This window comes from Hibiscus syriacus, unplaced genomic scaffold (assembly GCF_006381635.1).
Source record: "Hibiscus syriacus cultivar Baekdansim isolate YM2019G1 unplaced genomic scaffold, ASM638163v2 tig00111402_pilon, whole genome shotgun sequence".
Classification (NCBI taxonomy): domain Eukaryota; kingdom Viridiplantae; phylum Streptophyta; class Magnoliopsida; order Malvales; family Malvaceae; genus Hibiscus; species Hibiscus syriacus.
Window position 1 is genome coordinate 7,412,454 of NW_024063082.1, and position 25,695 is coordinate 7,438,148.

Sequence of the window (25,695 nt, forward strand, 5' to 3'; positions counted from 1 at the left end):
AGCGTATACTTGCTTTGGGCGGAAGGAGTTCTGCTTAATCACTGGTCTACGATTCGGACACGATGATGTAGGCCGGTACACTCGTCATATCGCCCGCCCATCATGGTTATCCCGGGTTTTTCCGGATGAGTCAATGGAGAAGCCGAACCTACATGTCGACGACCTGAAGAAATTATTTAATAAGAAAGCTGGTTTCACTCGGATGGAAGACGTCGATGTTGTCCGAGTATGCCTTCTACTACTTGTGTATGCCGGCTTTTTAGGCAGAGAGGCCAGACAACCTATTCATCGGGAGCTAATAATATTGGTAGAGGACCTGAATGCATGGAATCTGTTTCCGTGGGGTTCGTATATATGGAAAGCTACCTGGACTAAGTTGTCGTCTGCCTTTGATGACCGCAAAAGTTTGCGGGGCGATGGGTCCAAATACACTTTGTCAGGCTTTGTTTGGGCCTTTAAGGTAAGAATTTCTATATAATGTTTCTAAAATTATAATTAATTATTTAACAATTACTAATTTTGTTATTATATTGTTTGTAGATTTGGATATTCGAGGCTTTCCCCAGCATGCGTACATATGCAATAAAAACGTCAAATGATATTCCCAGGGCTATTTCCTGGAAGAGGAAAACTCTGTTGGATTGGGAAGACTTAATACCATATGCCACAATAAATAATGTAAGTTAACACAATACTTTCATATAATATATAAACAAGTTATTAATAGTAGACGTTTAACTTTGTTTGAGTTTTTATATTTTAGGAGGCCAACATTCCATTACAAAGACTGTCACCCACGGAGGAAGAGCTTGCCACTGATTGGTGGCAAGCTAGTCAGAGTTTTTTTGATGGCACGGATGATGAGCAGCATCCACTTCCTCCAATTCGAGAGCCATCACCTCACCTAGAGCCATCACCCGATCGTGACGACTATACACCTCTAGAACGAGAGCCATCACCTATCCCGTCACATCATCGAGCCTCTTCTCCACCATCACCTCATGATAGGCGACCGGCAAAGATGCCACGACTCCTATCTCCCTGTTCTCCACCTCCACCTCAACGGGATGAGTCAAGGGAGTTACGTGATGAGGTCAATGCCTTGCGTGAGGAGATCGGTACTCTACGCGATAACGATGGTGCATGGCGTGTGGAGGTGTCAACTTTACGTGGTGAGGTTGCCGCTCTACGTGAGATGATAGTATCGTTGCAGAATGAGGTTCATACTCTACGCAACGAGGTAAGTTTAAGATTTTCCATATTTAACTTAATGATAAATTTACTCGTAATTTCACTTAGATTAGCCATTTCACTTAGATTGCTTAGTAAATTTATTCGGTTGCTGCCAATTCTGCTAAACTGTGTATTCTTTAACACTGTGAAATAGTATTTGTCTTTGTTTTGTCTTTTGGTTGAAAGTAAATTTGTTCGGTTGCTGCCAATTCTGCTAAATTGTGTATTCTTTAACACTGTGAAATATATTTGTCTTTGTTTTGTCTTTTGGTTGAAAGTAAATTTGTTCGGTTGCTGCCAATTCTGCTAAACTGTCTATTCTTTAACACTGTGAAATATATTTGTCTTTGTTTTGTCTTTTGGTTGAAAGTAAATTTGTTCGGTTGCTGCCAATTCTGCTAAACTGTGTATTCTTTAACACTGTGAAATAGTATTTGTCTTTGTTTTGTCTTTTGGTTGAAAGTAAATTTATCCATTCAAGTTTCAATTTGCAGAAGAAGAAATAGTTTACTTTCGCAACACGAAACTTAAAATCGCAACGCGAAACCAAAATCGCAACGCGAAATGAAAATCGCAACGACAGAATCGCAACGCGAAACCAAAATCGCAACTACAAGATCGCAACGCGAAACCAAAATCGCATTGCGATTTTCATTTCGCGTTGCGATTCTTTCGTTGCGATTTTCATTTCGCATTGCGATTCTGTCGTTGCGATTTTCATTTCGCGTTGCGATTTTGGTTTCGCGTTGCGATTTTAAGTTTCGTGTTGCGAAAGTAAACTATTTCTTCTTCTGCAAATTGAAACTTGAATGGATAAATTTACTTCAACCAATAGACAAAACAAATACTAACTTCAGGGTATTAGTTTGAAACATATTTTTCTTTGTTATCTGATGCATTTTGTGAACTATGATAGAATAATGACTTGGGTGAATACAATGCAAGTTTGAAACATATTTGTCTTTGTTTTCACTGTTTAAATATCATGTCTGTTTATTTACTGATTTTTGTATTTAATTATTTAGCGGCCCGATAGAGTGGATGCTTTACGTCGGGTTATGCTTGCACGACGGAGTTCACGCATCAGACAGCGTGCACGTGCTATTAAGTCTCCGTACACCCCAATAGTGCGAAGACACCGCAAGAAGAAGCCCGACTCGCCTGTCATCCCTCAAGAGTCCACTCCTATCGTTGAAGAGGCCCCCCATATCATTCCTCGAGAGTCCCCTCCCACCGTTCAAGAGGCCACTGTCATCATTGAAGAGGTCCCTCCCACCATTCAAGAGCCCGATTCACATGGCGTCATATGTAGGCTTCTTGAGAAACCCTCTGTCGTGCCGGACATGATGGATTCAAGTTGGCTCTCGTATGAGTTACCGGCCAGTACCATACCGGTATCTGAAGAGGAGAGGGAACAACTACCGGACACAATTTTGGATAACACCCTTTGGGCTAAGACCGCAGTTGATTTTTATCTACATGAGCGGAGCAAGGGGTGTTTCACTGACATATGCAAGCTCACCGATGATATCTTTTTGTTGCTTGAACGGCCTTGGTGGGGCGTATTATTAGGGGTCGAAGACAATGGCTATTTCGATGGGGGGGTAAGTCTTATATTTTTCTTATATTTCAATTTGATTAATTTTTTTTTTAAATTTATGTAAGTCACTAATATATGTCTTTTTTTGTAAAACAGCATATCGATGCGTGGGTGACACGTCTTCTAATAATAAGAAAACTTAAGAAAAATAAAAATATACGATATACAATAATGCCGACGTCTTTTCACGCCGTTCACTTGAAGAATGCACGAGATGAATCATTTGATTTGGGCAATGGACAAGCTAAACTTTATCCTGCATGGTGGGAGGTCGATAAGGTTAGTATTTATTTTAGATTGAGTTTAAAGGTTTTATGAAATAAGTGCGCAAATGAATGAATTATTACTTATGATTGCAGGTGTTTATCCCTGTTTTGGAACGTAAACATTGGATTCTCGTCGAGCTTCAGCTCCCATCCCTTAAGACAATAGTGTATGACAGCATGATAAATTACATATCATTGGCTGATTTAAGAGATGTTATTAAGGGATGGAGCTCTCATTTGGCTAAATTCTTGGATGCGATCAATTATTGGACTCGTTCTGGAAACAAGAAGCCAAAGAAGCTCAATATTACAGTTATTAGAGACGAGACCGCGCCACAACAAACGAGCGGAGCCAGAGGAGATTGTGGTCCTCTCGTATGCTTGGCGTTGGAGCGTTTGACGACGGGAAGCATCAAGTATCTACCTCCCACCGATAGAGATAAAGCTGCAGTAGGCTTGTGGTTTCGGCATTATATGGCTAAATCGATATATACGAGACGTTGCCTACCTGCATCCGCGTTATAAAAATGTCCATAAACAATTGGTAAGTTTATATACTTTTGGTTTGAAAATGTTTGGTTAAGTAACTAGAATTCAATAATTTGTAGAAAGTGTTGTCTGAACAAATGTTTGGTTTCTGCAGGTTAATCTCAGAAGTGAACTGCGTGAAAATGATGTCGAGCTGCAAAAGTTGATTCAATAGTTTAATTGATTGTTTTTTGATTGTTTAATTGATTTGTAAAAGTTGATTCAATAGTAGATGATCGGAAATAAGAATTATTGCTTATTTTTTGATTGTTTAATTGATTTGTAAAAGATGATTTGTAAAAGTTGATTTGTGTAATTGATGCGAACATAATTCTTATTTGTGCTTGTTTAATTGATTGAAATGTAATGGTTGATTTTGTTGATTTCAATCTGCATTATGTTGAAGGCAAAAATGACTATCGCAATGCGAAATGAAAATCGCAACGAGAGAATCGCAATGCGAAATGAAAATCGCAATGCGGAAATGAAAATCGCAATGCGTTTATAATTTCGCATTGCGATTATCTCGTTGCGATTTTCATTTCGCATTGCGATTTTCATTTCGCATTGCGATTCTTTCGTTGCGATTTTCATTTCGCATTGCGATTTTCATTTCGCATTGCGATTTCCATTTCGCATTGCGATTTTCATTTCGCATTGCGATTTTCATTTCGCATTGCGATTCTCTCGTTGCGATTTTCATTTCGCATTGCGATTTTCATTTCGCATTGCGATTCTCTCGTTGCGATTTTCATTTCCGCATTGCGATTTTCATGTTGGGATTTTCATTTCGCGTTGCGATTGTATTTTCCGTGTTGCGATAGTCAAATGCATGCCTAATAGTGATAACAACTGAATAACAAGAGTTGGTTAAGTCAAAATGGTTGGCCTGAGTCATTAATTCAACTGAAAATGTTAAAAGTTCACACATAAAATCCACATAATACAACGTTTGCATTTAAAAATCACCTAAGTTGATTCAATAGTTTAATTGATTGTTTTTTGATTGTTTAATTGATTTGTAAAAGTTGATTCAATAGTAGATGATCGGAAATAAGAATTATTGCTTATTTTTTGATTGTTTAATTGATTTGTAAAAGATGATTTGTAAAAGTTGATTTGTGTAATTGATGCGAACATAATTCTTATTTGTGCTTGTTTAATTGATTGAAATGTAATGGTTGATTTTGTTGATTTCAATCTGCATTATGTTGAAGGCAAAAATGACTATCGCAATGCGAAATGAAAATCGCAACGAGAGAATCGCAATGCGAAATGAAAATCGCAATGCGGAAATGAAAATCGCAATGCGTTTATAATTTCGCATTGCGATTATCTCGTTGCGATTTTCATTTCGCATTGCGATTTTCATTTCGCATTGCGATTCTTTCGTTGCGATTTTCATTTCGCATTGCGATTTTCATTTCGCATTGCGATTTTCATTTCGCATTGCGATTTTCATTTCGCATTGCGATTCTCTCGTTGCGATTTTCATTTCGCATTGCGATTTTCATTTCGCATTGCGATTCTCTCGTTGCGATTTTCATTTCCGCATTGCGATTTTCATGTTGGGATTTTCATTTCGCGTTGCGATTGTATTTTCCGTGTTGCGATAGTCAAATGCATGCCTAATAGTGATAACAACTGAATAACAAGAGTTGGTTAAGTCAAAATGGTTGGCCTGAGTCATTAATTCAACTGAAAATGTTAAAAGTTCACACATAAAATCCACATAATACAACGTTTGCATTTAAAAATCACCTAAGTTAACAGTCTCAAAAGGTGAAGCCAATCGTGATTGGGATTTTAAAGATGATTGCCTTTTGCTTGACACCATATGAGCTTTGGATTTTGATGAGGATCCATATTTTGGTAGAGGAAAAGATGATTTTGATGGCACTGGTGATCCACATGTCAACCTTGTATGACCACTTTCCTTGCACCGACTACATGTCGATCTCTTCTTCTCTTCACCCTTAGACGGTATACGATCGTGACTTTTTGGTCGGCCAGGTAGCCTTCTGTCCATGGCTGGTGGCAAAACTGTTTGTAAGTCATCTGGTATGTCCCACTCAGAAGGATGTGGAATAGGGTAGACAATCTCGGCATAAGTCTGTCGATAAACTTCTGTAGTGTAGCAATCCATAGCGTATGCGCTTGAATCATCTTGGTTTAAATGAAGAGCAACTTTTATAACATGGCCACACGGATAACCAGATGTTTGCCATTTCATACAACTACACGTCTTTGCATTTAGATCGACTAGCCCATTTAAGTTATTATCCAGTACTTGAAACAAAGTGTTTGAACATGGTTCAACTCTCCATGACGTTGACTTCACAACACGTTTCGTTATCTTTTTTTCAGTCCATGGTGTAACACGATGTTCCAATGTTCCTGTAAATTTAAATAAACAATACTTAGTAAAATATATAATATGATAAGTTACGAATTCAAAGAAATAATACCTGCATGGTTTCTTTTCTTGTAGTACCACTGTTGAATAGAGGCTCGAAAAAACTCCATTAACATAGTAATGGGTAATTTCCGGGAATGACGACTTAGAGCGTTGATTGATTCTGCACTATTAGACGTCATGAAACCATATCTTGCTCCAAGTTGATGTACTCTTGACCATCTTTCAAACCCGACATCTTCTAGTGTTTGAGCACACTGAGGCAAAACACGTCTTAAACAATTTATATGCTTATTGAAATCCACTTCCCGATAAGCTTTTACAGCCTTCCAGTATGTCCATTTGTGCTTTTTTATACCAGCAGACCTTGATTTTAGATTTCTATACAAATGAACACCACAAAGTCCATGAAAAGCATCTGGGAAACACCTTCTAACAGCGTTGTCAATTGAGTTTGCCCTATCGGATATGATTGTCAGATTGCTAATAGGACCTATGCAATCCCTAAGATGCCCCATAAACCATGTCCATGAATCAGAGGTTTCAGATTTGCCAACCCCGTAAGCTATTGGCAATATCCCATTGTTAGCATCCATGGCTACTGCTAATAAGTTTACTCCAAGGTATCGACCTTTCAAATGTGCTCCGTCAACTATAATAACTGGGCGCATGCAAGTAATAAACGAACGAATCTACAAAATAATATACACAAGAAATATAATCATTTAAATGTGAAATGCATGTAACTAACAAAAATGAGTCAACAAATTATATTGATTTACTAACCGTAGCACCAATGGCGATAAACAGCAACTCAAAGCGTCCATCTCTATCTGTTTTGATATGAGTTACCGACCCAGGATTTTTCAGCTTTAAATTGTGACAATAAGCCGGCAGTTGGGCAAACGATGCTTCTGGCGACCCCCTCAACAATTCCAAGGCATAACATTTGGCTCTCCAAGCTTGAGAATATGATATACTAATCTTGAACCGAGCATTCATGTCAGTCATAATTTCATGTCCCCGATATACCCTGCCATTCAAAAACATTAACTCAGCCAGAAAACCACCCAACACCTTTTTGTTTGCCTGTCTATGGTGAGGAAAAACTTGGGTTCTTGAACATGTATGTTTATCAATAAAAGTCCTAACTTGAAACATTTTGCAATCTTTATTCTCTTGCAATCATACGCCACGTACAGTTTTTGTCAATCATACACCTTGTTTCGAAACGATCTTTGCTTGATTTGTTAACTTTTAGTTGATAGCCATCTTCCACACATTTTGTATACAAAGCTATCTTCAAGTCTTCCTTTGTATCAAAACAATCATCTTTCTTGACACGAATAACTTTTGTGTAACAATCAACTGCTTTCTTTGCCAACTCTTCTTCCGGTAACTGAAGTAATTCTGACATATTCCAGTTATACTCCCGTGGCATTTTCTTTTCTTCGGGGACTTTTTCTTCTTCTTTTCTTCTTCAGGATTATATGAATTACAGAATGGATGTTCAACATGTTCATTCACAGTCGTAACTTCCTCCTCATTATCATCAACAACATCTTCCTCGGCAACGGGTGTTTCATCATCAAAATTCGGGTATTGACCAATATTAAAATCATTACACACATGGTCTGTTTCTTCTTCTGAAACATCATCAAAATCCGTGTATTGACCAATATCAAAGTCCGGATATTGACCAAGACCAAATTTCGAATACTGACTAGTACTCACAATTTTTTCTGTTGGCTCATCATCGTCTAACTGGTCAATACGAAAACCGGAATTTGGTGCTGAAAGTTGATTGGGATTTGGATTAGAGAAAGGTTGTGGGTTTTGAGAAAAACTTAGTTGATTACTACCCGCTACTGACCCAACAATACTACTTCTAGGTTCAACAACATACAATGTAACATCATCTTGTGAAACACTAATGTAAGCAATGAATCGTTCAACATCTTCATTGTCGGTTAACAAATAAACTTTACCATTTCTCTGATAAGATAGCCTAAATCCACTTAGGGGCTCTAAATTCAATTTATTTGAAACACGTAGCATTAGAGTTTCATAAGTTAACTTTTGTAAAGACAATTTTAGTTGAAGATTCATGGGTAAAGGCATATATTGTAAAACACCATGAACATTATCCCATGACCCTCCAAAACACAAATCTATCCAAACATGATCAGATGATTTCATGGTTGTAAATTAATTTACTAAACAGACGAGCTGCGAAACTAAAACCTGTTGCCGGATTGGGAAGGATGTCGTTGGATATAGGAACGGATGTCGCCGGAGAGAGTGATAGATGGAGATGGAATGAGTTGCGATTTAGGGATTTAGTTTATGATTTCAGTGTATATACCCAAAATTTCAGTGTTGTGATTTACAGATTCTCGTTGCGATTTACGGATTATCGTTGCGATTTACAGATTCTCGTTGCGATTTACGGATTATCGTTGCGATTTACGGATACGCGTTGCGATTTACGGATTATCGTTGCGATTTACGGATACGCGTTGCGATTTACGGATACGCATTGCGATTTACGGATACGCGTTGCGATTTACGGATACACGTTGCGATTTACGGATACGCGTTGCGATTTTATGTATTATCGTTGCGATTTACGGATACGCGTTGCGATATACGGATACGCATTGCGATTTACCCATACGCGTTGCGATTTACGGATACACGTTGCGATTTACGGATACGCGTTGCGATTTATGTGTTCGCGTTGCGATTTTCATATTCGCGTTGCGATTATTGAAAATCGCAATGCGAATTTGTACTATCGCATCGCGATTTTCAAGAATCGCGTTGCGATTTTGGAAACTGATTTGCGATTCTGGGGATCGCGTTGCGATTTTTATTTCGCGTTGCGATTTTGTTGGTCATTTTGGCAAATCCAAAAAAAGTTGGTTAAAATCGTATATTATAACTTTTTTTTGGTCACTGAGGCGATTTTCTCTTTATAAAAAGGTAAGAAAACATTAAAAAGAATGATGTTACAACTACTTGCCTAGCCTAGCTAAACCAAAGTGTGTGGATTCAACTACAAAAAAAATTAGCTGATCCTATTCCCATATGTAGGGGAGGTAGAATAGTAAGTTACCCCTAACGTCAGGTTGAGAACAACTTCCGTGAAAGACATCCGTTATGAATTGCTCTTAATGGGACTCGATCCCACGACCATAAGATTAAGAACCTTGTGCTCTACCAACCGAACATTGTGGATTCAACTACAGACGTATGTATATATATTTACTCAAGTGGGACCGAACCAAAAGTAGGAATCACAAGTTCCATTCCACCCATATCTGATATACCAAATGCCATATAGTTTTGTCTGAACACCAGACCAACCTTTGGACTTGGGCAACTACTCCTGCCCTCAACTTAGAAAAACACAAGGCAAATCTGGATATCCAAGGAACTGATCAACGTAAATATTTGATCCATCGGCCACCTGAAACAGCCATTAGGACTAAAGAAGTATCAACTCAGATTCCAAGATTTGAAAACTGGAAGACTGCATTCACTGCTGCAGAACACGAAAATGTAAGTTACAGTAATAAAAAGTACATTAATCTACACAAACCCTATGCATTTTATGTCTCGCTGCATCTCATTCATGTACCTAAAGAACCAAAGTAGTTTGGTTTGCAATTCCAGGAAGGACTTTTCAGTACCAAAAGAATTTGCATTCATTTTAGCTGTGCTGCTTTAAAACATCTGTGAATAAAACAGATCGGGTTAGCCCCTCCCTCCCTCGGCTGCTACTGCCTCGCCTTTTTTGTGCATGATGGACATTTGTAAAACCTAATCAGTTCGGCCTTGGCTGGTGTTATCTTCACACACTTCCCATGGTACCACCGTTCACAGTTGTCGCAGCCGATCCAAAACTCATCAGAATTGTATCCTCCCCCACAGCTGCCACAAAATGTATCACCCTGCTCTTCTTCATCCTCCTCATAATTTTCATCAGCTAACTTAGGATTGCTTCTTGGCTGTCCATCAATTGACCTCTAAAAGGCAAAAAGGTATAATTATAAATACAAAGCTAAGCAAATGAAAGAAGAAACAGTGATACAAAGTTCCACATTTAATGGTTCGAATTGGTTTCATTATCCTCATGAATGGAGAGGGCATCACAAATTCACCTTTGTGCTGTTTCGCGATTTGCTTCCACTCTCCACTGTGGGCTTATCTTTGATGGGCTTCCTTCCAGTTACAACTTCAAAGACAGTCGGAAGATCATTTATCATGCTGAATAAGCGCTTCCTGTCGAGTAAAAAACACCAAACTCATGACTTATAGCCTGGCCACAAAAAAGTTTCAGAAAACCGAGAGAGACAGAGAGAGCATTGACATCACAGTTCACAGGTAAAAAATTGTATGCTAGCAAAATATGTATGCATGTTGGTTGTAGATGATAAGGACTAAAGATTTAAATTATTGTAAATATTATCTGTTAACAGTTCAGGATAAAATCTAACTATTATTTGTTAAGTAGTTTAAATAACTCTTGTATCTTATCTCTTATCTCTTAGATAGAATAGGGTTTTGTTTAAAGTGATTGTATTTGTATTAGAACTCTCTGTAAATTAGTCTATTTAAGCAGACTTACAGTTTTATTCTAATCAATGGGAAAAACACGGTGAATCCAATTGATCACTGTACAAAATACTTTCCTCAATTTTCTACATGATAGAAGGTCTACTAGTGGTTATTGTTCTCTGGTTTGGGGCAATTTAGTCACCTGGAGAAGCAAGAAACAATCGATTGTTGCCAAAAGTAGTGCAAAAGCCGAGTATTGGGCCTTGCACTTGGAATTTGTGAAGGTATATGGTTGAAAAGGTTGATGGTTGAATTAGAACCAAGTCAAGACAATAAGTTTGAGCTACTTTGTGATAGTCAATCTGCAATTAGTATAGCTAAAAATCCAATTCATCATGACAGAACTAAGCATGTGGAGATTGATCGACATTTCATCTCAGAAAAAGTTAATAGTGGGATAGTAAAGCTGAACTTTGTTTCTACTAAAAATCAGCTAGCTGATGTCCTCACCAAAGCACTGCCAAGATTTATCTTTGATGAAATCATATTCAAGCTGGGAATCTACAATGTATACTCAACAGCTTGAGGGGGAGTGTTGGTTGTAAATGATAAGGATTAAAGTTTTAAACTATTGTAAATATTATCTATTAACAGTTTAGGATAAAATCTAACTCTTATCTGTTAAGTAGTTTAAATAAATCTTGTATCTTATCTCTTATCTATTAGATAGGATAGGGTTTTGTTTAAAGTAATTGTATTTGTATTAGAACCCTCTGTAAATTAGTTTATTTAAGCAGACTTACAGTTTTATTCTAATCAATGGGAAAAACACAGTGAATCCAAATTGATCACTATACAAAATACTTTCCTCAATTTTCTACAATGCCTGTCAAGGTTGTCCGGCAAAATTAGAACAAGGAGTACCAATTTAAGACCCAAATGATCAAATTGGAGATTCTCAACTAGTTAATTTTGAAGATCAAAAGTGTGGTTGAACCTGTCCTTTTATCTACTTTAGCAGATATATCATTTTCTGCAATATATAAGGAGCATCTATGACTGAAAGAGTTGTTACAAGTCTCTTCCATCAATATCCTATTTTGCCAGGCCTGAAACCTCAAAATATAACTTTATCCAAAAAACAACGAAACCAGACCCTGTACAACAGGTAGAATAAATTTAAGATATACTCAAAATTTAAGGGGGAAAGGGTGGGAGAGCTAGTGACTTCCATTATGTTGTTCCCTTGACTGCGAGAATGGAGACAAAAAGAAGATGGACGAGAGCGAGCAGGGATGCCACGAGCCCATTATTGAATTCAGCTTGTAGTTAAGAAAATGTACTTACAATGGGTATCTTACACAATTAAAATTTAAAAACTTAGAATGCCTATCCTACCACAAACTCCAATAAAGGAACAGCTAGCGTTTAGCAAATAACATTAACTAAGTGCTGAACATATTAATTGAATTAAAGTAAAAGTCATAGCATGTGGCAATTATCGAAACGGGATCCTTCTCACTTATTTAGGAAGGACCCTCAATGTATCAGATAAGGAGGAGATGGTGGTCTTAAAGGGTTATTGAGATAGAAAATAGAAGGTAAAATCTCTAGATTCCCATCTTACAGTTACAATCCATAAACAGAGCGGATGAAACTAGAATCTAGTTAAAAGAGAACTCGTAAAAAAGATAAGAGTAAGGTCATTAGCATTGCGTTGGTGGTGAATTTTCTGAAAATGTACACGTTACAGGCTTGGTGGCTAGAACAGAGAACCCACCTAGATTGCATGCATCCCATGGTTTGCCAAAGCCTATAAGATGAAATAGGATTCCTAGTCTGATATTAGCATCACTTTGTAGTGCACTTAAAGTGCAATTTTAAGTTTGGTTGGTTCTGACAGTTAAATGCTGGCAATGAACCTCCTTAAATGACCATGAACTTCTCAGTTCCAAGCACTTGACCGTTCATTCACCAACCTCCACCCAAATAAAATTCTTCTGGAGTGTTTGACTTTCATCTCTAGTTCAAATCAACACTTCACTCTCCCTCAATCTTAACAGAACACTATAAACACCCTGATTGCTATACAAACTTAAGTTCAGTGAACGTAAACCACCTAAAAGATAATATTCATGGCTTCATGTGATTAACAAATACCAGGGTTTTACAAACTCAAAATATGGAGCGAACGATATAGAATCAACAACTTGATAATTTAAAGCCTAAAATATGAAGTCCATAAGAAAGGTAATTGGATGAAGAAAGCACAAAGAAACCACATATTCAAGGATTTATACAAACCTAAGTGAAGTGAATGTAAACCACCTAAAAGACAATATTCATGGCTTCATGAGATTAATAAATACCAGGGTTTTACAAACTCAAAATATCGAGTGAACGATATGGAATCAACAACTTAATAATTTAAAGCCTAAAATATGAAGTCCATAAGAAAGGTATTTGGATGAAGAAAGCACACAGAAACCACATATTCATGGGTTTATATCCAATAAACAACAATATGCTTCATCATTGTAGCAGTCCCACGTTTATTAGTCTAGCTCAAAGACAAAATGATCAGAAGAAACATAACAAAACAAATTCCACCCAATAGAGGACATTACTTCTAAGAGTGGCCAAAATAGAAAAAGTATCCTGACATTATCATCACAACTCCAATGGTTATCTTGTCCAATTTCCGCCCGACACAGCTTCCTTTTATGTCAAATCATATTCTTATACCTTTATGACTAAGATATATAATTGTTTAGAGCAGCTAACAAGACAAGCAAACTCGGATCATAAACACAAAATTAGTGCAAAAGTAATGATAAACATTCCAATTCCAGTAGAGGAAAGACAGATGCCAGAACAAAATACCTCTCATTGCGATTGAGTCGAGCTCCAAAGTAGAAAGACACGGAAAGCAACCAACAATCACAATGCACAGCAACCAGCGAAAGCCAGTCTTTACGGTTCATCCCATCTCTTGCAAAATTAATTCCCAAGGCGGGCTCAGGGAGCTCTGGTGGAACTTCCTCTGCTGGTAAAGCAACCTCCCAAGCCTCATTTGGGTGTCCATACAAACACAAATTCTCCTTATCTAAGCAGCAAAAAATCAATATGCTTCAAATCTAAAAGATGTGATCAAAATCACAAATTCTACAGCCTATAATAAAGCATAACTTGGACATTTCTCAGGTGAATTTAGCATATAAAATAAAATGCAGGAAAAATTAAAAGAAACCAAAAACGTATTCTACATCGCACATGAATAAAACTTCTATCCCTTCTCAACACCGAAAAAAAAAAGTCTAGCGGTCTCAATAAAAATGGAAAACAGATCGTACTAAAGGTCTAAAATAAGATGAAAAGTTCGATAAAAATGTCCTCTCTGATTTCCATAAACTTCCTAGAGTAAAATGCAACTCACTTGCAATTTCCCTAAAGAGAAAGTCACGACTCACGATATAGATTGAAAATCCGGCGGATAAAAAATCATAAACCTTGAAACAATTAAGGAATATCTCATGCAGAGGCACAAAGGAAGCCACGCGCTTCAAAATTGAACCGGATCGATTCTATCAACCAAGAAACTACTTAGCTCACTCTAAATCAAAAGCATCTCAGACAAACAGAATTTCCATCTGTATTTTCCTCAGCAAATAAATAAAAATAAGAAAACTGAAAAGAAATTTACCTGGATCGCATTGCGAGTAGAAATCGTCTACATCTGATCCAAATCACACGAAAGCATGAGCAATATTAAAAAAGAGTTTAAAATAAATTCAGTGAATGAACTTAGGGTTAGAAAGGGAACATCACCGTAAGTAAGAGCGCGAACGAGACCAGACCGTCGAGCGCTATAGTCTTTGAAGATCTCTTCGACAGTGCGAGGACTAGAAGAAGCCATTTCTTTTCTCCTCCAAATAAGACGTAGTATAATTTATAATTTATTTATTTATTTTTGTGTGCAAAAACTAAAAGCGAGTGTCTTATTTTCGGAAACTGATCGGTCGGTTATTCCCAGGACTTTTAAGATTAAATTATGACTTTGATCCCTCTATTTAATCAATTTTGAGATTTATTCCTTATACTTAAATATAACTTGATATTTCACTTTTTAATAAGTAAAATTCTGCTGTTAATTCCAGTGTTAGGTTTAAATTTTGGATTTAGTTCGATTATTTAATTCGGACATGTTTAGCCTTTGTAATTTTTAATTATGAAGTTTTGGGCTTTATTCAAAAAAAACAATTGTTTAATTTCAAAGACTAATTGATTTAGTAAGATGAGATACTACATTCTCTAAGTAAGATTGGAGGTTCAGATCTTGACGTTATAAATGGAGTAAATTGAATTTGGGAGGATCACACTCATAATAAACTTCTGCAATACTCAATTCAAAATAGTCGATCAATAAATCATATACCGGTATATGTAGACTAAAAATTATTAAATTAGAATTAAAGGCTAAGTTTTTTATTTACGTCAAAAATATATGAACTACTAACAGAATTTAAGTTTTACGATGTGAGCAGTGTATTAATTATTCTAGTTAAAAATGATAATATATATTTTTCATTAAAAACGCAAATTTCAACAAAAAAAAAGGGTGTGTTATTATGTTGAGCATTCACCTTAATATTTCAACTGTACTAACAATGCTACCTAATTGAATTAACTATCAACTCATGAATATAAATTTCAAATTATGTCATATTTAAATTAAACATGCGATAACAAAAATTACCTTATTTTAGCGATATTTCATCTGTCAGTAAAATTATTTGGGCCTTGTTTGGTTTAGGTCAGAAGAATATGTAAAGGACCTGTTTGGTTTTTGTAGAGGAACTTACTTGGGGCTTATTTGTCGCATTTTAGAAAACGTCTTAGGTGAGCATGCTACTCTCTACCATTAAGATCTTTTATTGAGTATATATATATATTAAAATTATATAAGTTATATAAATTTTGCCTCAAAATAATTTTTTTATTTCATTATTTTTTTAAAATATAATTTATTTATTTCAAATAATATATAAAAAAATAGTTAAAAGTTTGATCATAATTCATGAAAAAATAATATATAACCAAATACTATAATCGACGTTAAAGGATAAACGATATAAAAAACTTTATAATAATAGAATATGATAATACATTCACAAATAATTTTATTACAAAACAAATCTATAGTAACAACTAATTTTATTACAATTTAAGTCAAGAGTTCAAAATAAAAATAAATTAACAAACCAATCAGATAAATATCAATTAGAGACATATTTATACTCGCAATTAAATGAATTTCAAACCTTTTGTAATCGATTCAGTTCTTTTAATTTAATTTGACTCTTAGAAATAGCGGTGGATTGAGAAAAGGGTCATACCCAAGTTAATGGTTCAGACTTGATATTTGAATAATACTTTATTCTAACAAGGAAAACCTTGTCAATAAGTAGTTAAAAAAAGTATTGGAGCAAACTCATACACAAAAAAACTCATTAACATTGAGGGTAAAATAAACAAATGATAATCGATTACAGAGTGTTACTTTGTTGAGTTTTTCGACTATTAAAAATTACAAAATGACCAATCGATTATATGTGACGTTTTGTTAAAAAAATTGAAAGCAATATGAGTTGGACATTAACATGTTGATTGGATATCATAAAATCATATTTTAATGATGTTTATTGGCACTGTTGTTGCTTTCAAGTATTGATTCGATACATTGACTTAACGACATAATATAAACGAATACTTGATCCAAGAAATACAACTCAAACTGTTTTAAGATCATATTTTATCATATCTCAATCAGTAATTTAACGTCCAACTCAAATTGTTATAACTTTTTTAACAGAAAATTACGAATTTTGAATATATAAATAATCGAGTCGTCATTTTATAACTTTTAATAATCAATAGACTTAACAAAGTAGTGTCTACTTTACCCTAACATTATTTATATCTTGTATTAGAGCATGTTCCATTCCTTACCTCATTAATTATATTTTCTTAATGTTTCCTGGCATATTTTAATTTATAAAGTAATTAAACAAGATACAAGTGGTGTGGGGGTGAGGGACAGCAGATTCCTCCTCTGACAGTAATAATTGGAAGCAACAGTGTGAGAAAGAACTGAAACTTGTCTTTTCTGATTGGCTGATTCCATCCAAATCCAAATAAATTTCCCACCTATTTATATTCTTCACTCCCACTGTCCTCTTCTTCTTCATGTCTTTCACACCATCACCTTCCTCTTCTAGCGCGTGCAATCCAGTCCCACTTCAACTCTCTTTAATAAATGCACCAACAATCAACACTTAATTCTCTTACTCTATCTTCGTTTACTTGATCGACGTGTAATTGAAATGTATCATTTGTTTGTATTCAATTGACAACGTTTTCCATCCCAACGAAACGTTGTTTATCCTCCCAAGTTATGTGTTCTTTCGTAACCATATCAAAAGCTTAGGAGATCGGTCCTTACAATTAAAGGTGTTTATGATAGGTTAATCGTACTATTTAATCTAAACAACCAATTAATTGTTATAAAAATTATTAAATTTTGTTAATTATAACTTAAGTATTAAGAAATGATTAATTGTTATTAACGATTCAGTTACACCTGTTATAATTTTTTTAAACACAACATAACATGAAAGTTTTGAAATTTCACAAACTTTACATACATATGTATTTGTAGAAATCTTATTTATTTGTAGATGCATTCTATTTTTATAGAAATATATATATTATGAGGTATATTTGGGGGGTTTCTTTGCAGTTTAAATTCTTACGTGCGTATTTATATTTTACAATTTAAAATCAAGTATTTTTTCATCTATATTTAATTTAATGTACCCTTATACAAGATAAATGTGATAACTAAAAAAAATATGGAGGAACCATTTTAATTTTTATTTATAATTCAATTATTTTAAAATATATAATTAATTAATTGTAATTTATTAAAGGTTAATCGATGATTAATCATTTATCAAAATTCATAACCGTAACTATAATTGTTAACAGGTACTTTTAGTAATTTGGTTAATCGAAATCATTAAATCTGAACAGTTCGATTAATTAACCTATAAAATATAACAATTACACCAAATAACGATTACTGTTAACGGTAACGAATTAATTTAAACATCCATACTTACAATGCATCTAATGCATAAAATAGCATACACAAGTAGAGGAATGGATTTCAGAGGACTATGTTTGATACCTATTTTTTTTTTCTAATTTAAAAGATATTCAAAATTACAATAAAGATTTACAACTAAAACATAAATTAAATATATAATTGAAATATTTTAAAAAGTTTAAGTAAAATATAGATCACAAAAATCTGACTGCTACGACAAACGAATCACAACAGTATATTAAATTATTGAAATACCACCGATAAAACACAAATAAGAGTCAAGTATCGTAAAACTATCTACGATCTCAAGTTGCATATTCAAATTCAATTTGAGGGTCAAAAGCAGAAAAAATCAGCTAGATAACAAATTAGCACTGTCTTGATCAATCGTGGCGATATTAAATCAAATCATGATAAAAATAAACGACAAACAATTGAAAAAGAAAAAAATATCAAAAGGTAGAAAAAAATATATACAAAAGCAGAAAAATATACTATAAAAATAAAATTATTAAAAAATAAAAAATACAAGATAAAAAAAATCAATAGTGACAATCAACATCAAAATTGATATTGTCATTTAATAATGAAAAATAAGGAAAAAAAGAAAAAAGAAAAAAGACCAATAGCGAATTGGAGAAAATAAAGAAGTAAACGCTAAGATAAGGCTTAATACTTGCCTAAATAATATCTCGGAAAACGTTTTAGTACCTAAAGAGATTTTTGTTAAAAATGTGTCTAAAGTTTTCTCATTTATAATTTTAGATGCATATCGTTATATTTTTTAATAATAAAAATATAATTAAAAAAACTTAGTTTATTTATAAAAAAATCCAAACTTTTAATGAAATTATATAGAAAAAACTCTAAAAAAATTAAAATATCTCATTTCAACTCATGACCAGTTGTCGCTGGTCATCTTTGACCACCATTGTAGCTGAACACTTAAGTTTTGATCAAAAAATCACGGTGGTTCGAATGGTAGTGGCAGTGTGGCTTATGGACGTCGGAGTTGGCCATAATCGACGAAAAATAGTGACAGTGGCTTAAAATTAAATGAACTTTTGAACACTTCTCTACAACAAACGATAATACTGTACGATAAAAGGTTAACGGGATTTGATCGGGTGTCGACGTCGGTATCAATGAAGGTGGAGGTAACGGTTAAAGATTGCCGGCTGGTGACCATGGAAAGGTTGTCGGCTGGTGACCATGGAAAGGTGAAAGGGTAAAGGGGAAAATAGAAGGGGGAGAGGGGAGGACACTGGTTGTTTGAGTTTTTTTTTCTATTAAAAAATATTTTTATTTATTTTTATTTTTTTAAAATAAATTCTCAAAATTAACATAACATGACACGTGTAACTTAACGATCGTTATGGTTCTGACACCTAAAAATAATCCGATGAAAATATTAGACACATATTTTTTAATAAAAATTTCTTTAGACATTAAAATATTTTTCGAAACATAATTTAAACATTTATTTTTTATTAAGTACTAGGATAATGGGAAGGACAATTAAATTTATTATATTATTCCGTTTCCTTGAACGTGAGAGAGAAAAATATTGAACAGTTTTCATAAGTCCAAGCTGCTAAGTTTATTTCTTTCAACTTGAGATTGCATCAAATTATTTATTAAATTTATTATATCAACGTTAATTGTTGAACAATTTAAAATCGTATGGGTATGGATAATAAATAAGGATTATATTATCAATCGTTGACATAAATAATAAAATTAATATATTATAATCCGAGCCGCTCTCCTTAGATTTTTCTTAGTTTTTTTCCTTTTCTTTTTGCACCACTTTCTTTTTTTAATTAACCACGATATTAGTATTAGTATTAATTGTCAATGTTTCTTATTTTTTGTTTATTTTTTTATTATATCTTTATTTTCCTTTTGTTTTTTAGTTTTTAATAATTATGCATTTGTGACACGTTTTCTCTGTCTTTATGACACGTTTTATTTTATCTTTTGACATATTTTCGATCGTTTGATCGTTCTTTTCATTTTTATTTTTTTCTCAGGGTTTGATTGACGACATCTTGACTGATTAATATGGCACTTATTCATTATCTTGATGATATTCACTGCTTTTGGACTCTCAGATTGAATTGAGATACGTGGTTGTTTCGTGAATAACTTTTCACGTCGTTCAACTCTGATATGCGATTTATCAATGATTTTCAGCAGTTTTCATCTCCTTTTGCAATTTATTCGTCGATACATTCAAATCTATTTGTATCTATATTTGTTCGAGTATTTTGGTTGGGTTTTTAATCTTTTCCTTATATAATTCTTGTAATGATATCAAGTGGCTAATTTATTGTGTTAATGATTATAAGAAAATATCTTAATTACGTGTTTAGTTTACTATTACGATAGTAAACATTTATTATAATTTCAAATGTTTTTCTTTTGATAAAAATAGAAGATTATATAAAAAATATTAAACTTCGAGATAGTATTTTTATAACCATCAAACAGTCACTTAGGCTGTAACCCAAATGTTTGATAAATATAAAAGTTTAACGAGTAAAAGTTTATTTAATCATAGTTGGGTGACTTACAAAGGTATTTTACCCAAATGTTTTAGATACAGGCCACATAATATGATGGCTCCATTCTGCACTTCAAAGTCCAAAGTGATTAATCCGAAGAACACCTCGGAACACCCAAATGAGATATAGAAATTAAAGGAAAATCAGCCCTCACTCGCCTAACCTGGCGCGTATTTCATCTATACTTTTATTTCATTTTCGTTTTTTTCCCAGACTTTCTCGAGTCAGTGCCGCTACTCTGATAAAATTGCTTATCTAAGAGGGAAGGGAAGAAAAATCTCTTAACCAAAGAAGAGATAAAATTGTATCGAAAGAACCGTTCCAGTTTGTTTTTAAACCCCGTGCCTGTCTTAGTGTAAATCGTTCGGGTTTGGATGGCTGAGTTGACTCAGGCCGAGGTGTACTCGCCTCGGTCGTTGCAAGTATGGAGAGCGCTTTTGAATTGGCTGACTTTTTTCTATCAGATATTTGCGCAGATCATCAGAGCCGTTGGTCAGTATCCTTTGCCTTCTTCTTCTTCTTCGACAACGACGACTTCGACTTCGACGCACCGTTTCAAGCCCTTGCCTGTGGGTGACTCGACTGCAATCGAGTCTCCCGCTACGGTCGAGATCGCTGCCGTTTTGGACTCACCTGTCCCCACCGATGAAGACCGCGTCAAAAAGCTCACGGTACTTCCCCCCCCCCCAAAAAATTTTTTTCCCGTTTCCCCGTATTATGTTCTACAATTTGTTTCAGAATAAATGACATTATTTTAAGTTTTCCTTAAATAAGATTGTTTTGTAGTAAAAAAAATAGAGATTTTAAATTTTTTAGAAAAAAAAATAGCTTTGTTGAGCTTAATTTGCTTCAGAATAAGCTTCCTTAACTTATTTGAAGATGTAGCTAAGTATTTCATAAAACTAGAACATTGTCATGGACTTAGGCTTATAGTTCTACTTAATTTAACTCATTTAAGCATTATAAAAATAAAAAGGAACTTAAGCAATTAATTTTTTTGGGTTATTACTGTTACTTTGGGAGTTGCAGAAATATAGGAAACATAAAAGCAGACTGGAGTTAACTTGAGTCAATTCAGTTGGGTCCATAAGTTGTAAGTTTATTCGTTTTGCTCGTATATGTCAACTGCCGGACCTGGACGAGTGCCAAATTCGAGCATGAATATGTTGTATACTCAGTGTTTAAAAGGCTTTTTTGTATATTTGGAAGATCATAACATCCATGCCTGAATTTGTTTACATAACTGTTGAGTACCCATGCTTTAGGAAAATAGTCTGATTAACATTACTATATCAGCCAATTTGGAACTGAATCAAATAAATCGGAAGTTAATAACAAAAATTATATCAGGTGTAGGCCTACAACTTATTTAAGTGTCTCTTGTGCCTAATTTTGGGATGTTTAAGTTCTCTAACCCATGAGCGGATAAAGATGCTAACTTTGATTACTTTAAGGTAAGCTATGAAAACAGGTGAAACTGTAAAACAAAATAAAAAATCTTCATCTAAACTTGCTACAATATGAATTGAGCTAATAGCCTGACTCTTTTATATTTCTAGACATAAAAAAATTGTTTTAGTTGAGAACCGAATAATTCAAACTCGATTTATTTAAAGTTCAGGTTAACTAAATAACTTAGAATGTTTGTGTATGTTTCTAAAATTTTATATGCAACTTGTGAATATGTTTAGCTTGCTTAAAATTATATTCACATATGAGAAGTACAACCCTTGGTGGGATAAAGATGCCAACTTCGTTTCCTTTAAGGTAAGGTTTGAAAACAGGTGAAACTGTAAAGCAAAATAAGTAAGATGTATCATGAATATCTTTATTGTTTGTTTGGTGTATATTGTTGCGGAGTTCTAGCTAGGTCTGATTCATGCGCCTGCAGGTAGTTCTTGACTTGGACGAAACTTTAGTAAGTGCATACGAGACATCTAGTCTTCCACCTTCCCTTCGTAATCGAGCAACAGATGCCGGAGTGAAGTGGTTTGAGTTGGAATGTGTATCTTCGGACAAGGTTTGTTATGAATAATAATTGAATCTCTTTTAAATGATGTCAGTTTTCATTTGGATGCTTTGGTTTTTAAAGGAACGTGAAGGGAAGCCTGAGGTCACTTACGTTACGGTGTTTGAGCGCCCGGGCCTGCAAGATTTTCTAAATGAACTAAGTGAATTTGCTGAGCTTGTACTATTTACTGCTGGCCTTGAAGGTTTGCTCATAATTTTACCTTGTTTTATTTTCAACTTATTACCCAATTTTCTTCTTATATTTCTTCCTCTCACTACCCTCTTTCGTGCATTATATCATGACTTTTAATGGCTGCCCACAGGCTATGCTAGACCACTTGTTGACAGAATTGATGCAGAAAATAGATTTAGTCTTCGACTTTATAGGCCTTCTACAATTAGTACGTAAGTATGCTTCCTCCACACGCTGCTTTTATAATTTCTGGCCTATTCTCTCTGATTTGTAAATTAAAATCAATGAAACCTTAGTAATATCATCTGCTTACTAAACATATGTGAATATAATTTCTCTCTGCTTGCTTGTGTATCCTATCTTATGTTAAGTTGACCTTAGTCATGATATTTAAGGGGGACTCCTTTCCCTGGGATATCCATGTATAAGGGGCCAAAACCTGCATGTATAAATTCCTTATCTTTTTTTCCTGCTACCTTTATGTCAGATGACTTCAAATTTCTCGTCAACTTGAATTTCCAAAAAGAAATGTTTTGGTGTTTGCTTGGGATTTTATGAATTTGTTTTAAGATGTGCTAAGGTGCTTTTGGTTAGTGTTTGCACAGAATGAATGAGTCGGTGCTGATGTTAATGCCTTTACGGTTTTGTTTGATAAAGTTCAGGAAAGCATTACCAAGTCGTTTAATTTCCTTTCTAAAATACGAGGGTTATATTTTTTGGCGAAATAAAGGGATTAGTTTAGGTGTCCAAAAACTCCCAACATGCTTTATGCCAAGCTTTTGATGTTTTAGAGTAAATTTGTGCTTCCTTTATGTTGGATGCATAAGCATACATCTTGTTGGTGATTACATGTCAAGTTCCACTGAAGATTTTTTTGTTTTGTTATGGCAATTTTTTTTTTCATTTGACATAAACAGGGAATACCGGGAGCATGTGAAGGACCTCTCCTGCCTATCTACTGATTTATGCCGAACCGTTATTGTTGACAACAATCCTTTTAGTTTCCTCTTGCAACCAGTAAATGGGATTCCCTGCATCCCATTTTCTGCTGGGCAGCCACATGATACACAGGTACCATCTCGATTTGCATTACTCTAAACCTGTTACTCTCATGTGATATCAATTTATACTTATGTCTGTTTACTTACAACTTCGACACCTGGTTTTATGTTGAAAAGCTTCTGGATGTCCTCCTTCCACTTCTCAAGCACCTTTCTCAGCAAAGAGATGTGAGACCAGTTCTGTACGACAGGTTCCGCATGCCCGAATGGTTTCAAAAGCAAGGTATCCCCCCTTCTAGTTGGTCAGTGTAGGGAAAAGATCATAGGCACGCCTTTGCTTCTTCTCGGTACTTTTTGTGCAAACCTCTATCATCCAAAGGCGGCAACCTTTTATGTTATTCATGGCCTTTGTATAGCATCCGAATTCTAGAGGTGCCACTGGAGACCTGGAAAACGATGAATGTGATGTTATCGCTTATTTGATTAGGTAAAACCTCTATGTATATAGATGAAGATGTGCTAAAAAATATTTATTCTTATTGTAACTTTGTTTACAAGCTTTGCGATTCTGTTGGGTGTTTATGTAACTTTGGGAATTTTGTAAATTTGTTCTCAATCAATGATATTATTTGTATCCTGTAACTTGAAATTGTCCCTTTCTTTACTGACTTTACATTAAAGAACATTTCCAGCCCCTGCCCATCACCAAATATGCATAAACTTTTCAATTATATACTCCATCAAACTTTAATATATATCTGAAATAAAATCCAAGAGGATTCTGATACCGTGACAGCTCTCACCAACACAACTTAACAATGGCAACAGGGACGGATTGAAGAAGTAGGGGCAGTCGTCCTCTAAAATTTTTAAATTTATATATATTTTAGATTTTTTTTTATTAAAAATCTATTTTCGACCTCTTCAAATTCTATAAATTCATCTTCTAACATAAAATATCCTGTCCATCCTTAAATGGCCACATGAAAGGCTTGTTTGGTTTGTTTTGTTTTGTTTTGTTTAACTCTTTCAGTTGATAATATTTCTTTGCAAATCGTATGCTATTTGATTGGGAATTTCCAGCTTTCCCTGTCGTAAAAGCATCATAACATACATATATACAAAGACAAGAAGCAGCAGCGTCTCTTTTTCCTTATTCTCTTCCCACTTCCTTTTTCTCCCTTGTTTATTTCCATTACAAAGGGTCGACCCTGTAAAGACAGAATCCTAGCGCTTGAGTTCATATTTCCGAGTTTCAATCTTCCCTTTTTTTTTCCCAACACGACAGAACGTGACGAAGCTGTAATGAAATGGATTCGGAACATCTCACATGCTCATGCAGTAGGTGAGTCAGGTCGCCGATCACATACACGTGGGATCCAACCCTTAAAAGACAATGTCACTCGTGACAACAGTCGAGAATGCAACACATGGCACTCGATAACTCGTGGAAGCAAATATAATTAACTCAAAGATACGAAGTCTTGTTGTTTAATTGGATAGGACCCGAAGCCACCAAATTAGCTTTGACCTGCACTGCAATTGTTTGCAGTGTAAAGAATGAATTAAGTGGAAGGTGAATGCTTGTTTGGAATTTATTACCAAAAACCAATGTTGTAAGCTTAATGAAATAAGTATGATTACCTTTCAAGAGGGTTAGGGGGCCCTATATTATCAATTGCTCACTGCATTTGGCTACCTTCTTTCATACTCAATAATAATGTTATGCTTTTTGGTCAACTTTTATTCGTCATCATGGAAATGCCTCTTCAACTCTCAATTTCTTCCCTTCTTTCCATTTATAAACAATAAATTACCTTTTTCATAATGTTATATATATATATATATATATATATATATATATATATATATATTTGTGTGTGAGTGTATATGAATAATTAATCATAATAATGACTTAAATAATACTTTTATGTCTCTCATCACTAAACTTATATGCAAAATAGAATCTTGATTTATCATTTGTGGGTAGGTAAGTACCGAATAAAATTTCATAGTGTTTTTTTATATATTTTTATTATCGATCGCTAACATTCTTTATCTTCTCCTTATTTTTCTTCCCTTCCACTCCTTTCTATCCGTGTCTCATTTTTCTGTTTTTGTTTCCCGACGACATAATTGATATGAAATCT

The 25,695-nt window shown here is 34.5% G+C and overlaps 2 protein-coding genes across 2 annotated transcripts; one reads left to right on the forward strand and one right to left on the reverse strand.

Annotated features, from left to right (window-relative positions):
* Positions 1–1,727: 1,727 nt before the first annotated feature.
* On the forward strand, positions 1,728–23,858 carry LOC120161797 (CTD nuclear envelope phosphatase 1-like). The gene is made up of 8 exons (XM_039172007.1): positions 1,728–1,738; positions 8,233–8,246; positions 20,633–21,012; positions 22,233–22,361; positions 22,434–22,554; positions 22,675–22,756; positions 23,462–23,615; positions 23,723–23,858. The coding sequence occupies exons 3-8, from the start codon at positions 20,716–20,718 to the stop codon at positions 23,855–23,857; spliced, it is 918 nt and encodes a 305-aa protein (XP_039027938.1). The 5' UTR covers positions 1,728–1,738; positions 8,233–8,246; positions 20,633–20,715; the 3' UTR covers position 23,858.
* LOC120161798 (PHD finger protein ALFIN-LIKE 2-like) lies at positions 9,546–14,592 on the reverse strand. The gene is made up of 5 exons (XM_039172009.1): positions 14,435–14,592; positions 14,310–14,342; positions 13,490–13,712; positions 10,210–10,330; positions 9,546–10,074 (listed from the first exon to the last, which is right to left on the reverse strand). Exons 1-5 carry the CDS (start codon positions 14,520–14,522, stop codon positions 9,826–9,828), a joined length of 714 nt encoding a protein of 237 aa, XP_039027940.1. The 5' UTR covers positions 14,523–14,592; the 3' UTR covers positions 9,546–9,825.
* Positions 23,859–25,695: the final 1,837 nt, after the last annotated feature.